Source organism: Rana temporaria, chromosome 2 (genome assembly GCF_905171775.1).
Source record: "Rana temporaria chromosome 2, aRanTem1.1, whole genome shotgun sequence".
NCBI lineage: Eukaryota > Metazoa > Chordata > Amphibia > Anura > Ranidae > Rana > Rana temporaria.
In genome coordinates this window covers 119,391,876-119,411,779 of record NC_053490.1, presented here as the reverse complement: position 1 = coordinate 119,411,779, position 19,904 = coordinate 119,391,876, and the positions used below count along the sequence as shown (strand labels likewise).

At 44.3% G+C, this 19,904-nt stretch overlaps 1 protein-coding gene across 2 annotated transcripts in view; it reads right to left on the bottom strand.

Moving 5' to 3' along the window:
* AVIL (advillin) overlaps positions 1–19,904 on the bottom strand; it is a 97,004-nt gene that overhangs the window by 5,968 nt on the left and 71,132 nt on the right. For both annotated transcript variants that reach the window (XM_040340859.1, XM_040340860.1), the window contains exons 10-18: positions 18,866–19,019; positions 15,898–15,998; positions 14,393–14,530; positions 10,504–10,662; positions 8,585–8,764; positions 7,931–8,076; positions 4,140–4,284; positions 2,281–2,469; positions 612–680 (exon numbers count right to left, since the gene is read on the bottom strand). In XM_040340859.1, the coding sequence (XP_040196793.1) occupies positions 612–680; positions 2,281–2,469; positions 4,140–4,284; positions 7,931–8,076; positions 8,585–8,764; positions 10,504–10,662; positions 14,393–14,530; positions 15,898–15,998; positions 18,866–19,019 (1,281 nt within the window). The remainder of the gene's footprint in view (positions 1–611; positions 681–2,280; positions 2,470–4,139; positions 4,285–7,930; positions 8,077–8,584; positions 8,765–10,503; positions 10,663–14,392; positions 14,531–15,897; positions 15,999–18,865; positions 19,020–19,904) is intronic.

Below are 19,904 nucleotides of genomic sequence, written 5' to 3'. Positions count from 1 at the left end.
CCGGGTTCTCAGACTTTTTACGACAATAACTTGCATATTAGGCTTTAAAATGAGCACTTTTGAATTTGAACGTTCGAGTCCCATAGACGTCAATGGGGTTCTAAATGTTCGCACGAACGTTCGGTCCGTTCGAAGGTTCTGGTGCGAACCGAACGGGGGGGGGGGGGGGGGGGGTGTTCGGCTCATCCCTATTTACTACAATGTGAGCTGTCAGTTCTAACCTGGCTGTCATGCAGATCCAGTGCCTTCAAATGGGTCAATGCCCTGGAACAGGTATGCAACAGGCAATGTCATTGTGATCTACTCATTCTGTTTCAGTGAAAAGTACTGAATCAGCACAACAGCCAAGTGGGATTTTTAAGAGAGCTTAGCAGTGATGGCTTTTTCCCCCCTCTCATTACAGGTGTTGTTTTAATTCACTTTATTTCACACTTTAGTAAATCAGACCATTTGAGTGGGATAACCTGACAAAGGTATTAACCAGGGATGTATATACATCAGTTTGCCATTTTTGCCAATACAAAGCACTGTCACATGGGAAGGCTAGAATACCAGTGCAAAAGCCTCTTTGGCTTTTGTTATAGTAGAATTGGAAGATGTTAGAACATTACCCTTGTAATCCTCTCTATGGCTCCAGTATCGCCCAGTTCTTTCTTCAGCTCTTCATATGATTTACCACTCTAGAAGAAGGGAATGACAAAAAGTGTCTATTTAATATATTTCATTTAATATTCTAAAATGTGATGTAAACAGACATGCTTGGAATGCTACGTTTTATTGTGAGTTAGATTAGTTACTGTATGTCCACGTTTTGCAAACACGGGCCAGTCACGTACCATAACCTTTAAAATGTCCAAGTACTGCTTGTTCTCCTGCATGTATCCGTTCTACCCAATTTTACTGTTACAGTGTGGGTTTAAATTAGGGTTGTCCCGATACCGAGCATTCACCCGATACCTGGACAGTCAGGGTGATCAGTGCGGTGGGGGAATTACAAGCACCGATCACCCTGTATAGATTGCAAAGTCTGACAGCCGTTTCTCCGCTTCTCTCCCCCCCCCCCCTTTCAACTGCTTTAGTGAAATCAGTGGTGATCGGTGCTTGTAACTCTCCCACACACGATCACAGCTGACTGTCCCCGTATCCTCCTCCAGCCCCCCTCCGTTCTGCTGCTGTCCTCCTCTGTGTTTCCCTCTGTGCTGCTGTCCTCCTCTGTGTTTCCCTCCGTGCTGCTGTCCTCCTCTGTGTTTCCCTCTGTGCTGCCGTCTCCCTCCGTGTCCCCCTCTGTGCTGCCGTCTCCCTCCGTGTCCCCCTCTGTGCTGCCGTCTCCCTCCGTGTCCCCCTCTGTGCTGCCGTCTCCCTCCGTGTCCCCCTCTGTGCTGCCGTCTCCCTCCGTGTCCCCCTCTGTGCTGCCGTCTCCCTCCGTGTCCCCCTCTGTGCTGCCGTCCCCCTCCGTGTCCCCCTCTGTGCTGCCGTCTCCCTCCGTGTCCCCCTCTGTGCTGCCGTCTCCCTCCGTGTCCCCCTCTGTGCTGCCGTCTCCCTCCGTGTCCCCCTCTGTGCTGCCGTCTCCCTCCGTGTCCCCCTCCGTGCTGCCGTCTCCCTCCGTGTCCCCCTCCGTGCTGCCGTCTCCCTCCGTGTCCCCCTCCGTGCTGCCGTCTCCCTCCGTGTCCCCCTCCGTGCTGCCGTCTCCCTCCGTGTCCCCCTCCGTGCTGCCGTCTCCCTCCGTGTCCCCCTCCGTGCTGCCGTCTCCCTCCGTGTCCCCCTCCGTGCTGCCGTCTCCCTCCGTGTCCCCCTCCGTGCTGCCGTCTCCCTCCATGCTGCCGTCTCCCTCCGTGTCCCTCTCCGTGCTGCCGTGTCCCTCTCCGTGCTGCCGTGTCCCTCTCCGTGCTGCCGTGTCCCTCTCCGTGCTGCCGTGTCCCTCCGTATCCCCCTCCGTGCTGCCGTCTCCCTCCGTATCCCCCTCCGTGCTGTCGTCTCCCTCCCTCTGTGCTGCCGTGTCTTCCTCCGTGCTGCCGTGTCTTCCTCTATTCTCCTCCACCCCCTCGATCTGTCAGGATGGAGAGCGTAGGTAGGAGCCGGTAAATCCGGCTCCTTACTGGTCCTGAATGTACAGAGCCAGTGATCTCTGACTCTGTCCATTAACTTAACTGAAACATCGCAATTTGCTCCTTTTTTTTTCACTTTAGAAATGATGCAAACATTTTAATAAAATGCTTGTCTCTGCATTGTATTATAAATTCCATAATGAAGAGAAAATCTTTAGGATGTACTAGATCTTACACTCCATTTGAGTGGATCCCAGGCCAGAAACCACCCTCTGAAGTTGGGTGGCTCAAATCCCTGTTTGAGGATTAGAATGGATGTTTCTGAGTCTCTGCCACTGGGGTGAGTGTTCAGATATTCCAGAGCTGTCGCTGGTGCCTCCTTCTTCTCAATTTCATTGGCCTCTGAACCAATCCACAGAAATATCTGAAGGGAAACAAGTATAATGTCAAATCACAATCCCATGTTTGACTATATTAAGTCTTTAGTATGTGAAAAAAACAGCCAGTCCTTGGATCAATACAGTAAGTCCACATATTCAACATAATTGATTAGGACAGGTTGATAATTACACTTATATAATAAATTAACTCTGTTCTAATTGTAATATACTGTAAAGCCTCATACATACTCGGATTTTCTGTGGACAAAGAGTAGGACTTTTGTCCGAAGGGCGTTGGCGAGGAACTTGTCTTGCATACAAACGACAAAGAATTGTCGGCCAACTTACACAATACTACGTGTTTTTTTAGCTCTTTAGCACCACCCTTTGGGCAACTTCTGCTAATGTTGTGTTATGGTGAGCATTGCTTCTGAGCATGCGTGTTTGTACTTTGGAGTTTTGTCCGGCGAACTTGTGTACACACGATCGGAAAATCCGACAACACACAATTGTTGGCAGACAATTTTAAAGAATGCAATCCCACGTTTGCCTGCAGAAAATCCGACAATTGTCCGATAGAGCATACAAGCGGTCGGATTTTCCGACAACAGCCTGCCATCACACAATTCCCGTTGCATAATCCGATCATGTGTATGAGGCTTTAGGCTCCGTTCACATCTAGGCGTTGCTATTTTACATACTTTTTTTCTGGAGTTTTTGCAGTGTTTTGAAGTTCAAAAGGTCACCAATGTAATGTGATGGATGTGCTAAAATGAAAATTGTATTTTGTGTTATGATTAGAATCACTGAAATGTTTCTCTTTCCTATATTCCTTATACTGTTTGTTTTTATACGCATTATGCATATGTATGTATGGGAATGATCAATACTGCTTATTTTCCTTGAGGATTTTATATCAGATATTGTTTTAAAGTAATGAACTCAGCATTGAAAATACAAAGGATTATTATTAAGAGCAGATGCTGTCATCCTCCATTTTCCCCTCATGTTACAAATGTGTCCTCCGGCCCTTCCCCCTACTGCATTCCTAAATAGCTTCACTTCAAAACCCCCCTCCTTGTCTGCTTTACTGAGAGAACTTTTATGCCACGAGGGCAAGAAGAACATGGAACAGGAAAAGACTCTTATATGGACTGACCAATGAGGGCTTCATGCCAAGGACAAGCCACACAGGGGGGGTGGGTGAGTGGGAGTAAAATGTATGATGTGAACCTATCAAATGTGCTTGTGTGTGTGATGTCATATTGTTTATAAAAGGACCAATAAATGGGTTTGGCCTCCCTGTTGGGCTAAGAAGCTGAAAGAAGAGGTGAGAGATGTAGATTCTTTGTCTGGACTGCATATTTCACCTTATTAATTTGAATCAAATGGCAGAATGGGTAATCCTGAGGTTGTATCAGGGCCTCATCCACATCAGTAATAGAATTAAAATGCCTATAATATGCCAAAAAAGACGCTCATGTACTTTTATGAGCAACAGGCATTTTGCTTTAGGCGACAGAACGCTCAGATGTGAACATGGGCCATTGAAATTTAAGGGTTTGGCTTGTTGGGAATTTTTAGAGCTGACGTTTAGTGCAGAAACACGGCCAAAAATGCCTAGATGTGAACGGAGCCTCAAACTAAATTGACTTTGCATGAACATTGTCTGTTATGTGCCCGCCTTGACAAGTCATTAGCAGTCTTCTCTAACCTGATCCCATGTGTCCAGGAGCATGACATCAGATGTGTCGAGATCATCTTGGTTAAAGTCTGTGATTTCAGTGACAATAAAGCGTCCAGTCTTGTTGGAGCATTCAAAGAGCCGCGGTTGGACATCTTCATTTACCTGCTGAAGCCTGGTGGAAAAATGTAGACATTAAATAGAAATACAACATTCTGTTACTGGCAGGGTAAAAATCAGTAAAATTTCTTGTTCTTTCGCACCTTAAAAAACCTGGCAAATTTCTAACTTGTATTTGTATCTAAATAATGTTCTGAACAGTGGCGGAACTACCGCCATAGCGACCCACGCGGGCGCTATGGGGCCCGCAGCTGAGTGAGGATCAGGGGGGCCCGGTGAGGATAAGAGCATTGCCGACATGGTCTCCCAGCCAGGGGAAGAGAGAGGAGAGGAAGAGGCGAGCTGTCCGTATCAGCAGAGAGCGGAATTGCCCGCTGTAATAGCTTTCATTAGAACTTCCAGTGTTCCCGGGGCTCATGATACACAGCTCCACCTCTTGGTCCGGCACCTTTGATTGACAGAACTCCGGTCCAGTGTCGGACACATGACTTCATCAAAGGCGCTGGGCTAAGAGGTGGGGCTATGTGGCGATGATCCCCGGGAAGATGGGAAATTCAAATGAAAGCATACAGATCTATACACCCATGCAAAGGGACGTCTTCATCCGTGCAGGATGCATAGATCTTCCTTACAGCCTATTAAGCACAATGATAGGACCTGCTCAAATCTCCAAGAGCATCCCAGAGCAGGAACGGCCAGTCCTTAAGGGGCGCCGCTCACCTAGTTTTTCATGCGGAGTGCTGGACTCGTAGGTTTCTATGAGTTTTTTTCAAGCCACATGATTAGAGCCCGGGCTCTAATAGGCCTGAAAAACTTTGGGCTCGGGGGCACTAATGTCTTATGGCTTCTCCTCCTGGCCAATGAGGACAGGAGGTGGATCGGGTTGGCCAGAAGGTGAACCCGAGGAAGCTGCGGAGGGGCTGAGTGTGGGGGGACCTGGGGGAGGGGGGGGGTTTGTTTGCCGCCCCCCCAAAAGTTTAGCACCAGCTACCACTGTTCCAGAGTGTACTTTGGGTGAAGATGGCCCTTTGAACGGATGTATGGATCAGTATGCCCATGTGAATAAGCCATTCTCTACATTTCCTTTCTCTCATTCATCACCTTCATTAACTTGGTTCTTGTTCAAAGAAAACACTCGCTGGAATTTTTAATGATTGGCGGAGGCAGAATTTGCGAAAGTGTCTTTCATGCATACGAAAAGTGGTAAAGAATGCAACAAATTCATATACCTGTCTTAAATTTGGCACCCGATGTCCCATTTTTAGGATGCACTCGAGACACTTTCGCAAAATCTGTCTGAGACACCTTTTCTCTCTGTACAACAACAGAGAATTGGTCCTAACTAGCTTGACTTTTACATTTGGCGCATTCTAAGCAAGTGGTGCATTCAATGCAACACAGTTTAAAAGTGGCGCTTTTTAGAACTGCTTGAATTTGGTGCACGAGTTGCTGTCAGAAGCAAAAGTGTGTCAAATGCTTTTATGAATTTAGCGTAACACATTAACAAGGAGGGATTAACGCCAGAAAAGTGGGGCAGCAGCTTAATTGAATTCCCCCCAATGTGTTCAACATTACAAGCACAGCACTAGAATCATGACTAAAGAACATCTGCCTACTCTCCTAATTTATATTTCCACAAACTTGTTGCTTGGGCAATAGGGATGAGCCGAACACCCCCCCGTTCGGTTCGCACCAAAACCTTTGAAAGGACCGAACGTTCGCACGAACATTTAGAACCCCATTGATGTCTTGGGACTCGAACGTTCGAATTCAAAAGTGCTCATTTTAAAGCCTAATATGCAAGTTATTGTTGTAAAACGTCTTTGAGAACTCGGGTCTTGTCCCAGGGAACATGTATCAATGGAAAAAAAGTTTTAAAAACGGTCGGTTTTTTCAGGAGTGCTGAAAAAAATGACCGTTTTTAAAACTTTTTTTCCATTGATACATGTTCCCTCGGGCAAGACCCGGGTTCTCAAAGACGTTTTCACAGGCATACTATAGACACCCAGCAGGTACAATATTTAAAGGAATTTTTCATTTATTTTTTATTTTTATTTAACCACTTAAGACCCGGACCAAAATGCAGCTAAAGGACCTTGCCCCTTTTTGCGATTCGGCACTGCGTCGCTTTAACTGACAATTGCGCGGTCGTGCGACGTGGCTCCCAAACAAAATTGGCGTCCTTTTTTTCACACAAATAGAGCTTTCTTTTGGTGGTATTTGATTACCTCTGTGGTTTTTATTTTTTGTGCTATAAACAAAAATAGAGCGACAATTTTGAAAAAAAAACAATATTTTTTACTTTTTGCTATAATAAATATCCCCCAAAAATATATAAAAAAACAAATGTTTCCTCAGTTTAGGCCGATACGTATTCTTCTACCTATTTTTGGCAAAATAAGCGTTTATCGGTTGGTTTGCGCAAAATTTATAGCGTTTACAAAATAGGGGATAGTTTTATTGCATTTTTATTATTTATTTTTTTTACTACTAATGGCGGCAATCAGCGATTTTTTTTTTCGTGACTGCGACATTATGGCGGACACTTCGGACAATTTTGACACATTTTTGGGACCATTGTCATTTTCACAGCAAAAAATGCATTTGCAATGCATTGTTTATTGTGAAAATGACAATTGCAGTTTGGGAGTTAACCACAGGGGGCGCTGAAGGGGTTATGTGTGACCTGAAGTGTGTTTACAACTGTAGGGGGGTGTAACTGTAGGTGTGACGTCATCGATTGTGTCCCCCTGCCACAGTGAAGAACGTGTAAGCTGTGTTTACACACAGCTGTCCCCATTCTTCAGCTCCGGGGACCGATCACGGGACTCCATCGGCGATCGGGTGCCGCGGTCACGGAGCTTCGGACCGGGTCGCGGGAGCGCGCCCGCGACCCCACGGCTGGGCTTAAAGGGCAACATACATATACGTTGATGTGCCCAGCCGTGCCATTCTGCCGACGTATATCCGCGTGAAGGGGTCCTTAAGTGGTTAAGCATCATTAAAATCACTTCTTCTGAATCTTTAGGTGCAAACTACAGAGCACACAGCCAGTACACACCAAGTAGCTTTAGGTGCAAACTACAGAGGACACAGGCAATAAACCATGTAAGAATACTGCAGCTAGCACAATCACCTGCCTGCCAGTACATTAGGAAGAACTGATCTAGCTAAACTATACAGTGTATAAATTTATGTACAACACCTGGGATGTATATATATCCTCTACACACTGTAACATTAACTGACTAGCCTGCCTGCTCTATCTACCTGCAAAAAATGACACTCTCTCTGTCCTCTCAACCACCGCAACACACTACACAAGGCCGACCTGCAAGTGGCCTTTTATAGTGTGGGGCGTGTACTAAACCCCCTGAGCCATAATTGGCCAAAGCCATCCTGGCTTTGGCCAATTATGGCTCTCCGTTTTTTGCAAGCTGTGATTGGCCAAGCATGCACTATGACCCGCACTATGACAATCGTCAGCCAGCGATGCCGCAGTGAATTATGGTCTGTAAAACGTAACTCGAATTTGGCACGAACGACCCGTTTTGTTCGTATTTCGACGTACGATCGAACATGAGTTCGACTCGAATACGAAGCTCATCCCTATTGGGCAATACTGCCTGGCCTGTGGCTGTAAGACTGAGGGCATTAGTCTGAGTTTGTTAAATGTGAGCAACCGGAACAAGCATGTGTACCTTTTGTCACTGGCATATGGGGCTTTGCCACCCAGAGTTTCCCAAAACTGTACAGTCTCTTGTCCTTCTGCCAGAGTCTCCTCAGAACCAGCAGATAAAATGGCTGCCAGTTGCTTGGCCATTTCTCTTTCATCTCCACTTGACCCCTGTGAAATAATTCAGAATGCATAGATATGTCATTAACAATATTTAGATGTGTCTAAGAACTTTGTCACAAACACAACATAGGGACATAGTCAACGTGTTTATTTGAAATGGTCTTAAATGTTTTAGAGTAGTCTTAAAGCTAAACTCCAGGCAGATATAAAAACATCATTTAATGCAATTTTATATTCCTTTAATCATAATGAAATATAAATTTAAATGTAACCAATGTAAGTACCTAAACCTGACTTGATATAAGTGTTACCTTCTATAGCAGCTCTAGTGGCCCATCAGACATGTGGTCTACGTATGCACTGACAATGAACATGCGGACAGAAGGAGAGAAGAGTGTGACCAGAGGGGTGAACTGCTCCTTTTCTCTCACTGTCCAAACACAAGCTTGGTGCAGAGAAGTGACCTAACTTTATAGTTTTTTTTTGTACAATTAAAAAAAAGCTTTGTAAATAGTGCTAGTGGAGTTGTTCTTTATTCCATTACACTTAAGCTCACCTTTCCATACCACAAGTAGTGATCAGTCTGGGTTTTCAGCAGGAAAACATCATTGGAGTTAAGAGAAGATGCATATGCAGGAACCTCTATAGCTTTGGTATTGGAAGGTTCTGTGCCGTGAATCTGAAACAGTCTGACAGGTGGCTCAGGATCCTCATTTCCCTTGCGGGATGTGCCCCCCTACACAACAAAGAATAATACAAGGGTTAAGAAAATCAATAGATAAAAGCTCCTTGCGAACCTACCTGACTACAATTAGATGTGAAAATTCCAGTAGGGGTTCCTGGCAATTAGCTGCGGGAGGCAAACCCATTGAAAGCAATGGGAGGCTTCCGACTCCCACTGCTAATTTTAGCTGCTTGCATGTGACACTTATGCAGCAATCACCTGCAAGTAATTGGCCAGACAGTCTGCATTCAGGGCTGGTCACTTGCAGGTGATCTCTGCCTGAGTAATCACATGCAAGCGACCACAATTAGCTGCAGTAGCCTCCCATAGCTGATCACTGGGAACACCCTGTCTGGGGTTCTTGTATCTAATCATAGTTGTGTACATTTGCAAGTGTGAATGCCCCCTTATTCTTCTCTGTGACATTATAACCAGGTTTGTAAAATTCTTGTGGGGGCTTCTGAAAGGTAAGATCCAACTGATATAGACACCCCCCCCCCCAGAACTAAGACTCCAAGAGCCATTTCCCTAAATACAGCGTGTGGGCAGGCTCTTGGGAGTCAAGAGTGAGATAAAGTCCTTTTACTGCTGCTGTAATCACAATGTTGGATGTCAAAAGTTGGATGGTAAAGACAAGGCTCCAACTTTGATCGGACTTCAATGATATTCAATGGGCTGAAGTAGGATCAAAGTCGGACCAAAGTAGTACAGGGAGCATTTTCAAAGTTGGACCGACTTGTGTCGGACCAGTTAAGACAGCTCTCATAGGGAAACATTGATTTTCACACGTCATGCGATGCGACATGAGCTCCCAGTGTCGGAGTGTTTGTCGGACAAGTGTGAACCCGGCCTGAGGCTGGTTTCACATTATACTACACTACTTTCATCCTACTTTGCTCTGCGACATTGGTCCTACATTGATCCTACATTGATCCTACATTGGTCCTACATCCATCTGACTTTCATGAACAGCATACGACTTTGATCTGACTTTGTGATAGTCTGACTTGTTTTTTGACCAATCAAAACAATCCTAGAGTGAGATAAATTCCTTTTACTGCTGCTGTAATCACATGTCGGATGTCAAAACTTACGGACATTTATTTTGCATACATTTATGCACCCATATACATCCCTGTATTTAGTGAAAATCAGTTTCATCTCCAGTGGTAAATATGTTACAGACCTGTGCACATTTTTAGTAGCTGACTGCCCCAATTATAAATGTAGAGATTGCAAATACACATACATTTTCGCACACACTATTCTAATTGACAGGTTCCTGACTTGTGTCTGAATGTTTTGCTAATTTGCTTGATAAATGCTCCTCACAGTGCTTCAGCACACTAAGGCCGGGTTCACATATGTGCGGCCATGGTTCCCAATATAGGGTCTGGTGCGTCCCTGTTCACAGGTTCAGATGCGATTCAGGTCCGAATTTTTGCCTGAATTCGCACCTGAACCAGACCCAAAGACACACAGGATTCTTTTGGAACGCGGACCTCGGCCGCCCCACACCTGCGTGAACCGCCTCCATTTCGGTTTGGATGGGTGAAACCCACGTCCCATTTGCACATATGTGAACCTGGCCTAGATTTCATTTACCTTAGCTTTAGATCTACTATAAGTCAATAGTGGTAAGAAACATGATAGGGAACTTTTTTTTTTCTAGGTAATGGCCGCTTTAACTCTGTGTTAAAAAACAGTGCACTTTAAAACTAAAAATACATTCATCTTAGTATAAATCCTACCTCAAATATAACCATCTTTCCTTTAAAGATGGCCATGAAGTGTCGAGGCTCCTTTCCCATGCACACTCGCACCTGTACCGGCTCTCCTTTAAAATCTTGATCGAGTTGAACAGCCAAGAAGGCAGAAGCCGCTATCTCGTCTTGTGATGCATGGCGACCCTACCATTAAGAGAGCAGCATAAGAAATAGGAGAGAAAAATTTTGTGAGCCTTTCCAAACACAATAATTTCAACTAAATAAAATAACTCAAATAGTATCTGGATTGCTAGACAATTGTTATGTCATTTTTAAAGTACACCTATTAACAAAGGTTAACAAATGTATATACAGTATGACTCAGGTGATAGATGTCCAGTCTAGATGCCAGGAGGTATGTACAGTACAGATAGCCAGGAACATGACCTTCTACTGATAGCAACAGAAAATGCTCAGAAGAAGATGGTATTTTTTAGGTACATTGGCTAACTAATTCTAGAATTTCTCCAGCTATGCATGTCACTATTACTAATAACTCAGGTTCTGTTTTTAGTGATAGAGGCCAATGAAGCATGTATAAGAACAAAATGTGTCAGTTGTTGCTTGGCATTGGTTTTATAGCTGATTATACATACATGTCCACACAACCCATAAAGTTACTCTGAATAAACATATTATTATTATTTTTATACAGGATTTATATAGCGCCAACAGTTTGCACTGTGCTTTACAACATGAGGGCAGACAGTACAGTTACAATACAATTCAATACAGGAGGAATCAGAGGGCCCTGCCCGTTAGAGCTTTCAATCTAGAAGGAAGGGTCAAGTGAAACAGAAGGTAATAACTGTGGGGAATGAACTTATGGAGAAAATGAAAATGTTGTTAGGTGTGGGTAGAATAGGCTTCTCTGAAGAGGAGGGTTTTCAGGGATTGTCTAAAAGCTAATAGACTAAAAGATAATCGGATAGGTTGGGCTAAGGAATTGTATAGGATTGGAGAGGCTCTGAAAAAGTCCTGGAGGCGAGCAAAGGAGGAGGTGACGAGGGAGCTAGAGAGCAAGGCATCAAGATTTGGACAGTGATTGAACGTGGGGCTTAAAGGAGAATTCAGAGTCCAGGACTATACCTAGGACCTTGGCATGTGGGAATGGGCTGATAGTTGTGCCATCGATTTTGACAGAGAGATCAGGGGAAGGTGCACGTCGTGGAGGAAAAATTATAAGTTCAGTTTTGCATTGCTTGAGTTTGAGGAAGTTGTGTGACATCCAGAGTGATATATCTATTAGTAAATTAGTGATACGTGAGGAGACTGAGGGAGTGCGCTCAGGGGTATAGAAATAGATTTGGGTGTCGTTGGCGTAGAGATGGTATTTGAAGTCATGGGAGGCTGACCCAGGGAGGTGTAGATTGAAAATAGGAGAGGCCCAAGAACAAAACCTTGGGGGACCCCAACAGAGAATAGAAGTGGTCAACCGTATCAAAGGCAACAAAAAAGCCCAAGAGTACAGAATAGTGTCCATTGGTTTTGGCTGTTAGTAGATCATTTGTTGGTTTTAGGAGAGCAGTTTCTGTGGAGTGTTGAGGACGAAATCCTGACTGAAGGGTCTCAAGAAGGCTATTTTCGGCAAAGTGGTTGCTCAGTCAGTTGTAGACCAGATGTTCAAGGAGTTTGAATAGAAAGGAGAGCAAGGAGATGGGGTGTAGTGGTTAAGATTGGTTGGGTCCAGTGAAGGCTTTTTAAGTATGGGGCTGACTAGTGCGTGTTTTAGAAAGTTGGAGAAGATGCCAGAAGAGAGGGAGAGATTGAAAATGTGGGTTAGAGAGTGTAAAATAGAGTCAGAGGATGAATGTAGCATTTTTTTTTTAAAGTCAGCAGCTACTAACAGTGTAGCTGCTGACTTTTAATAAGGACACTTACCTGTCCTACTCGCCCGCGCTGATGGCCCCCCCGATGCCGATCCCTCGATCAGTGCAGGTCCTGCGCCGCCATTCACACTAAGGGAAACAGGCAGTGAAGCCTTACGGCTTCACTGCCCGTTTCCTACTGCACATGCGTGAGTCTCGCGCCGACTTGTGAATGGGCAGCTGCTCTCTGGGAACACACACAGTTTCCAGAAAGCAGCTCCCATTCACTAGAAGAAGATGAAGAAGAAGATAGACCGTGGCTACGGAAGAGGCAGATTATGGACTTCTGGACTTTTTTTTTTTGATTTTTGGGCTAAAAAAAAAAATTCTTGGGTGAAACTGCACTTTAAGGCCTAGTACACACGAGAGGATCGATCCGCGGAAACGGTCCGGAGGTCCGTTTCCGCGGATAAATCCTCTGGCGGATTTTGATCTCATGGTTGTACTAACCATGAGATCAAAATCCCCGCGGAATTCCCTCCGCGGTGACGTGTCGCACCGTCGCCGCGATGATGACGCGGCGACGTGCGCGACGCTGTGATATAAGGACTTACACGCATGCGTCGATTCATTACGACGCATGCAAGGGATGGATTCGGACGGATTGATCCGGTGAGTCTGTACAGACCAGCGGATCAATCCGTTGGACTGGATTCCAGCGGATCGATTTCTTAGCATGTTAAGAAATTTTGATCCGCTGGAAATCCATCGGGCCGAAAAATATCCGCGGATAAATATCCGCTGGATCGTACACACCAGGGGATCTATCCGCTGAAACCGGTCCGCGGATAAATTCCAGCGGATAGATCCTCTTGTGTGTACGGGGCCTAAGTGAGTTATTGGATGGAGGCAGTGGAGGACGAAGTAGATAGCTGAAGGTAGAGAGGAGTTGGGATAGGATGATAAGTTGTTAATGAGAGTGATAAAATAGGTCTGCTTAGCAGTGAGGAGGCAGGAATTGTTTTTGGAAGGCAGATTTATACTGGTTGAAATCTTTCTGAGACTTAAGCCCTGTACACACGATCGGATTTCTGATGGAATCAAATGTGATGGATTTTTTTCGTCGGATATCCGATGAAGCTGACTTTCATCAGTCTTGCCTACACACCATCAGACTAAATTCCGACCGTGCCAAAAAGTGGTGACGTAAAACCCCCACGACGAGCTGAAAAAAATGAAGTTCAATGCTTCCGAGCATGCATTCGACTTGATTCTGAGTATGCATGGATTTTTCTCCGATGGAATTTCACACAGACGATCGGAATTTCCTATCGTTTTTTTATCCATAGGAAAAATGTAAAACATGCTCTATTTTTTTACACCGATGGAAAAAATACCGATGGGGCCCACACACAATCGGTTTGTCAGATGAAAACAGTCCATTTTCATCGGACAAACTGATCGTGTGTACACGGCTTTAGTCTTACACCACAGGTGCTCAAGAGTACAGCTATGTTTTTTCAGACTTCTAGTGTCATCTGTTTGCCAAGGTTGAAGGGGTCGGGGCCTGATTCTGTGTGTAGTGAGAGAGGCCAGTGTGTCCAGGGAGGCTGAAAGTGAAGCGTGGTAGACTGAAGTGGCTAGGTTTTTTCATCAGATATCCGATGAAGCTGACTTTCATCAGTCTTGCCTACACACCATCGGTTAAAAATCCGATCGTGTCCAACGCGGTGACGTAAAACACAACGACATGCTGAGGAAAATGAAGTTCAATGCTTCCGAGCATGCGTCGACTTGATTCTGAGCATGCATGGATTTTTGACCGATGGATTTCCCTACAGACGATCGTTTTTTTCTATCGGTTTTTTAACCATAAGAAAAATTAAAAACAGGTTCTATTTTTTTGACCGATGGGAAAAAAAACGATGGGGCCCACACACGATCGGTTCCTCCGATGAAAACAGTCCATCGGTCCGTTTTCATCAGACAAACCGATCGTGTGTACAGGGCATTACATGTGCTACCTCAGATCACACTCACTGTAGATAATTTCAGCTTAGGCTTACCTGCCATATGTAGAGAATATAGTGTGGTTTCTTGTTCACCTGGTAAGTATAGAGCACCAGGTAACAGTCCCCTCCATAGAAAAAGCCAAACCACTGAGGATCCACTGGAACCATCTCCAAGTTCTCTATTCTCCACACCTAGGAAAACATCTTTGTTAGAGTAATATGAAAACCCCATGCCACAATAGTGATCAGCTTCAATATTAAATGTACTATCTCTATGCCTCAAGACTTTTATTGTAAACCTACTAATGTAGTTGATTGCCTTGTGAATGATGTAAGTGAAGCACATTCCTATATGTGCAATCTTTTTAACCTCCCTGGCAGTATGATTCTGTCTGGAATTACGTACCAAAAGCGGTACAATTATTTTGCAAGGAAATTTGGCGTTTTATACTGTAGGTCTGTAATTTTTAGGAATAACTCACTAAAATCTGACCAAACAAGAGTCTTGTAGGCATCCCGGGTATGATTTTTTTTAAAAACAAAATGATAAATTATAATATAATAAATTATAAATAATTATAACAAATAATAATATAATTATAATAAAAATTATTCAATAATGTAATCAACTCAAAATCACTGAAATTTGCTCAGTTGCAGAATTGTCGCTGTCATTACTTTTATTTTTTTATGACGTATTTCCCCACAAATCGCTATCGCACAATTCTGCAAATGATTATAATTTATTATAATTTTCTAGCTGTTCTAAAACCATTTTTGACATAAAGGGACACTTTTGGACAATCTACAGTTTGCAGGCAGAAAGAACAGTTTTTATTATATAAAAGTACATGTAGGGCACTGGGCAGACCACTAGGGACAAGGGGGTGTGTATTTTTTACATACAGTACTGTAATCTATAAGATTACAGTATACTGTGTGTATTGTGTTTATTTACTTTTTTGAATTTGGCGCCGTTCTCCGCCCCCGTGCGTCGTAACGTCGCAGGGAACGGAGATCGGCGGCACACGGGGACACTGTGAATCGAGCGAGGACCCGCTCACTCACACAGCGGGGATGCATCGCAGGATCCAGGGACAAGGTGAGTAACTTGTCTGTGGATGCTGCGAGCAGGTAAGCCGCGCCGCTGCACACTCTGCACATCTACCCTGAGCGTGACTCGGGGATACCGATCGCAGCATGAAAAAGCCACCCCGAGTCACGCTTGGGGATACCGCCAGGCAGGTTAAATTGTAATGCTATTTGTTGCTGAGCATTGTTAAATTTAGGAAGTATTAATCACCGTGCTTCAAGTGTGTGGATTATTCCCTTAACAGTGACCCATGAAGAACAATAATCTGCAAATAGAGTGGCCTTCTGCCACAGATGTTGACCTGTTGTCCTTTCCACAAAACCAAGCCGGGCTCTTTTATGTAGCATACAACATATTGCAGAAATACGTTGTACTCTAATCATTATATTAAACAGGTAAATAATCTGTATATAGAAAGTAAATACTAATTATATGGCGATTACCATTATAAAATCAACCCTCTTACCTCAACACTTCCACTTCCATCATCTACCATGCGCTCCTGAGCGGCCATTGCTGGCTTTGCATGAAGTAGTGAAGCATCAAATTTCTCTTGGCTGACCTTGGCTGAAATACACATTGATGTATGATTTAATGGTGAGTCCACATAAAAATGTTATGTTGGTGTTTTAATGAAGGATGATAAGCCAAGTCGTATATTGACTTTTTTATTTAATCTTGGGGAACTAAGCGACAGTATCTCATCCAGGAGTTACTTATGAGTCAACATTATACCTAGGAGTTTAACTCCTTCCATTATGTTTAGTAATAAAAATTTGTTTTCTACTTCTTGCTCACATAATTACCGTATTTATCGGCATATAACACGCACAGGCGTATAACACGCACCCTAACTTTAAGAGGGAAGTTTCAGGAAAAAAACGTTCCACAGCCCCCTGAGTAAAACACGCAGGCACAGTTTACCCTCTATTTTCAGGATAAAAAAGTGAGTGTTATACGCCAATACAAATACTAAATACAGTATTTTGTATTGACATTTTTGAGAAAAATGCAATAACACACTAAAATGTATGTTGTTACTACAATCGTGGAATTCTGAGAAGCGGCATTATTGAATCTATGATGTACATGGTACAGTTGTAGGTTTTGAGTCTCTAGAACAGGGTTTCTCAACCTTTTCAACACAGAGAAACCTTTGAAATAACTTTCTGGTTTCAGGGATCCCCTGCTAAAAATGACTACTGTATTTATCGGCATATAACACGCACAGGCGTATAACACGCACTCTGGGGCAGATCCTCAAATAAATTACGCCGGCGTATCTCTTGATACGCCGCGTAATTTCAAATTTTGCTCGTCGTATCTTTGTTTTGGTATCCACAAAACAAGATATGACGGCATCTGTGTTAGATCCGACAGGCGTACGCCTTAGTACGCCGTCGGATCGTAGATGCAATTTTTCAGCAACCGCTAGGTGGCGTTTCCGTCGTATTCTGCGTCGAGTATGCAAATTAGCTATATCCGACGATCCACGAACGTACGCGCGGCCGTCGCATTTTTTTTCATCGTTTCCGTTCGGCTTTTTCCGGTGTATAGTTAAAGCTGCTATATGGTGGCGTACTCAATGTTAAGTATGGCCGTCGTTCCCGCGTATAATTTTGAAACATTTACGTTGTTTGCGTAAGTCGTCCGTGAATGGGGCTGGACGCCATTTACGTTCACGTCGAAAACAAGGACGTCCTTGCGACGTCATTTGGAGCAATGCACCCTGGGAGTTTTTACGGACGGCGCATGCGCAGTTCGTTCGGCGCGGGGACGCGTTTCATTTAAATGAAACACGCCCCCTACCCGCCGAATTTGAATTCCCGCCACCTTACGCCGCGAGAGATACACTACGCCGCCGTAACTTACGGCGCAAATTCGTTGAGGATTCAAACCAAAAGCAAGTAAGTTACAGCGGCGTAGCGTATCTTACATACGCTGCGCTTGGCGCAGATGTATGTGGATCTGCCCCTCTAACTTTAAAAAAGAAGTTTCAGGAAAAAAAAATCCAAACCCCCTGCGTATAACACGCAGGCACAGTTTACCCTCTATTTTCAGGGTAAAAAAGTGAGTGTTATACGCCAATAAATACAGTATATCTATAACTCATGATACCTTAGTGTGATGTTCAGTCGGGAGAATGTTCCTTATACTTGTGGTCATTGGAAAGAATTACCCCCTTACAGATAGCTAAAAAAATCAATGGTGTCAGTGGGAACTTATCTGAGAGGCAGAAAGTTCTCATTGCTCAAGGAACCTCTAGCAACTTTTGGAGGAACCGTGGTTGAGAAACCCTGCTCTAGAAACATTTGAGGACCACAGATATCCATATTCAAAAAAGTAACCCTTTTTGAAAAGGAAGCATTAAAGTTGAAGGCTGATGTCCTATTATGCAGATGCTAGTTGTTGGCTTTCAAATTAAATATGAAGGGCCATATTCTGAGTAAGGATACGATGGAGTATCTCAGGATACTCCATCGTATCTCTCTTTTTTGGCCCGTGTATCTATGCGACTGATTCTTAGAATCATTTTCGCATAGATACACTTAAGATCCGCCATGTGTAAGTCACTTACACTGTCGGATCTTAAATGTAATTACTCCGCCCGCCGCTAGATGGCGTTTACGTTCAGGTCTCATTTGTTTATGCAAATGAGCCTGATACGCCGATTCCCGAACGAATTTGCGTCGCGTAACTGTCGCTAACGTCGTTTGCGTAAGTGTAAACTTACCCCTGCTATATGAGGGGTAAGTTTACGCAAGTCCCACGTAGGCCATGTTAAGTATGGCGTCGGGTCCGCGTCGTGTTTTTCCGTCGGCTACGTCGTTTCCCTAAGTCGTTCTTGAATACGACTTTACGTCAATGACGCACACGTCGGCGTCATTGACGTTTTACGCCGAGAACTGGAGCATGCGCACTGGGCTATTTTAAGCCCGGCGCATGCGCAGTTCGTTAGAATCGGGGGCGCGCTTAATTTAAATAGAAGCCGCCCCCTTGGAGATACGCGTGGCTACGCCGGGACATTTACACTCCGCCGCCCCAAACTACGGAGCAAGTGTTTGGGGAATACAGCACTTGCTCCTGTAGGTTGGGGCGGCGGAGTGTAAATGGCTTACGCGCCGCCCGCGGGAAATCTAGGAGAATATGGCCCGAAATGTATTCCACTGGAAACCACTTATTTGTATTTTCAGCTGTACAGTAAATGAATAATTAAAGTCCCTGAAAGAAATGACACACTGATATTCGGTGCTCTAAGTATAGCTGTTTACCACTAGAAATTGTATTCCAATCATTCCAATTCCTTCAGCTTCATGCCTAATGATGGTGAATTATTAAGTATCAAAATGACAGCTGCCTGTTTGGTATAGGCAACATTATTTTTTTTTTCCGTTGCTCAAGTTTTTATAATAGTAAGTTTGCTACGGACTCACCAATCTTACTGCTACTGAAAGTCTTCCCCAAACCCACCGCTTGGTCTTTCACTGTCCACTTCTGGAAAAGCTGTTTAAACATGGCAGATTCGGCTCCATCATTAACCATCTCTACGTTGGTACTGTGCGGATATGATTTAATTTTAATGAATTCCTGTTCAGATCAATAAAGGGAAAATTACCACTGTGGTGAACTCAGATATGCGATTACTAATGCTCTATTTCCAGTAATACATTGCCTGACGTAAGTGTCTATGGTAGCATTTAGAAGCATGTTATGCTTCAGAAGTAATGTTAAGAGAACATTAAGATGCATCAGATTCATTACTTATTATCTGGAATCAAAATAGGCAGAATCTAGAGGAGAAAGGAAATGTACATACTGTTGTGTACAGTCTCCTGAAGGCTCATACGAAAATACCACCACAAAGAAGAGTAGTTTGCTCCCTCTCTCCCACTACCCGAACTGACCCATTGACCTCAACAAGGACACTAGAGCCGGTGAGCTTTCTAGCTTCCCATTTCAACAGTTTATTACCTTTTTTGGGGGGGGGGGGGGGGGGTGCAAACAAACTGAAAAAAAAACACATAAATTGCAGCCTCACTGTGCCCATCAAACTCAGCCACTGTGCCATCAAATGCAGCCACTGTGCCCATCAAATGCAGCCACTGTGTCATCAAATGCTGCCACTGTGCCCATCAAATGCAGCCACTGTGCCCATCAAATGCAGCCAATGTGTCATCAAATGCAGCCACTGTGCCCATCAAATGCAGCCACTGTGCCCATCAAATGCAGCCACTGTGCCCATCAAATGCCGCCACTGTGCCCATCAAATGCCACCACTGTGCCCATCAAATGCCACCACTGTGCCCATCAAATGCAGCCACTGTGCCCATCAAATGCAGCCACTGTGCCCATCAAATGCCACCACTGTGCCCATCAAATGCAGCCAATGTGTCATCAAATGCCACCACTGTGCCCATCAAATGCCGCCACTGTGCCCATCAAATGCAGCCAATGTGCCCATCAAATGCAGCC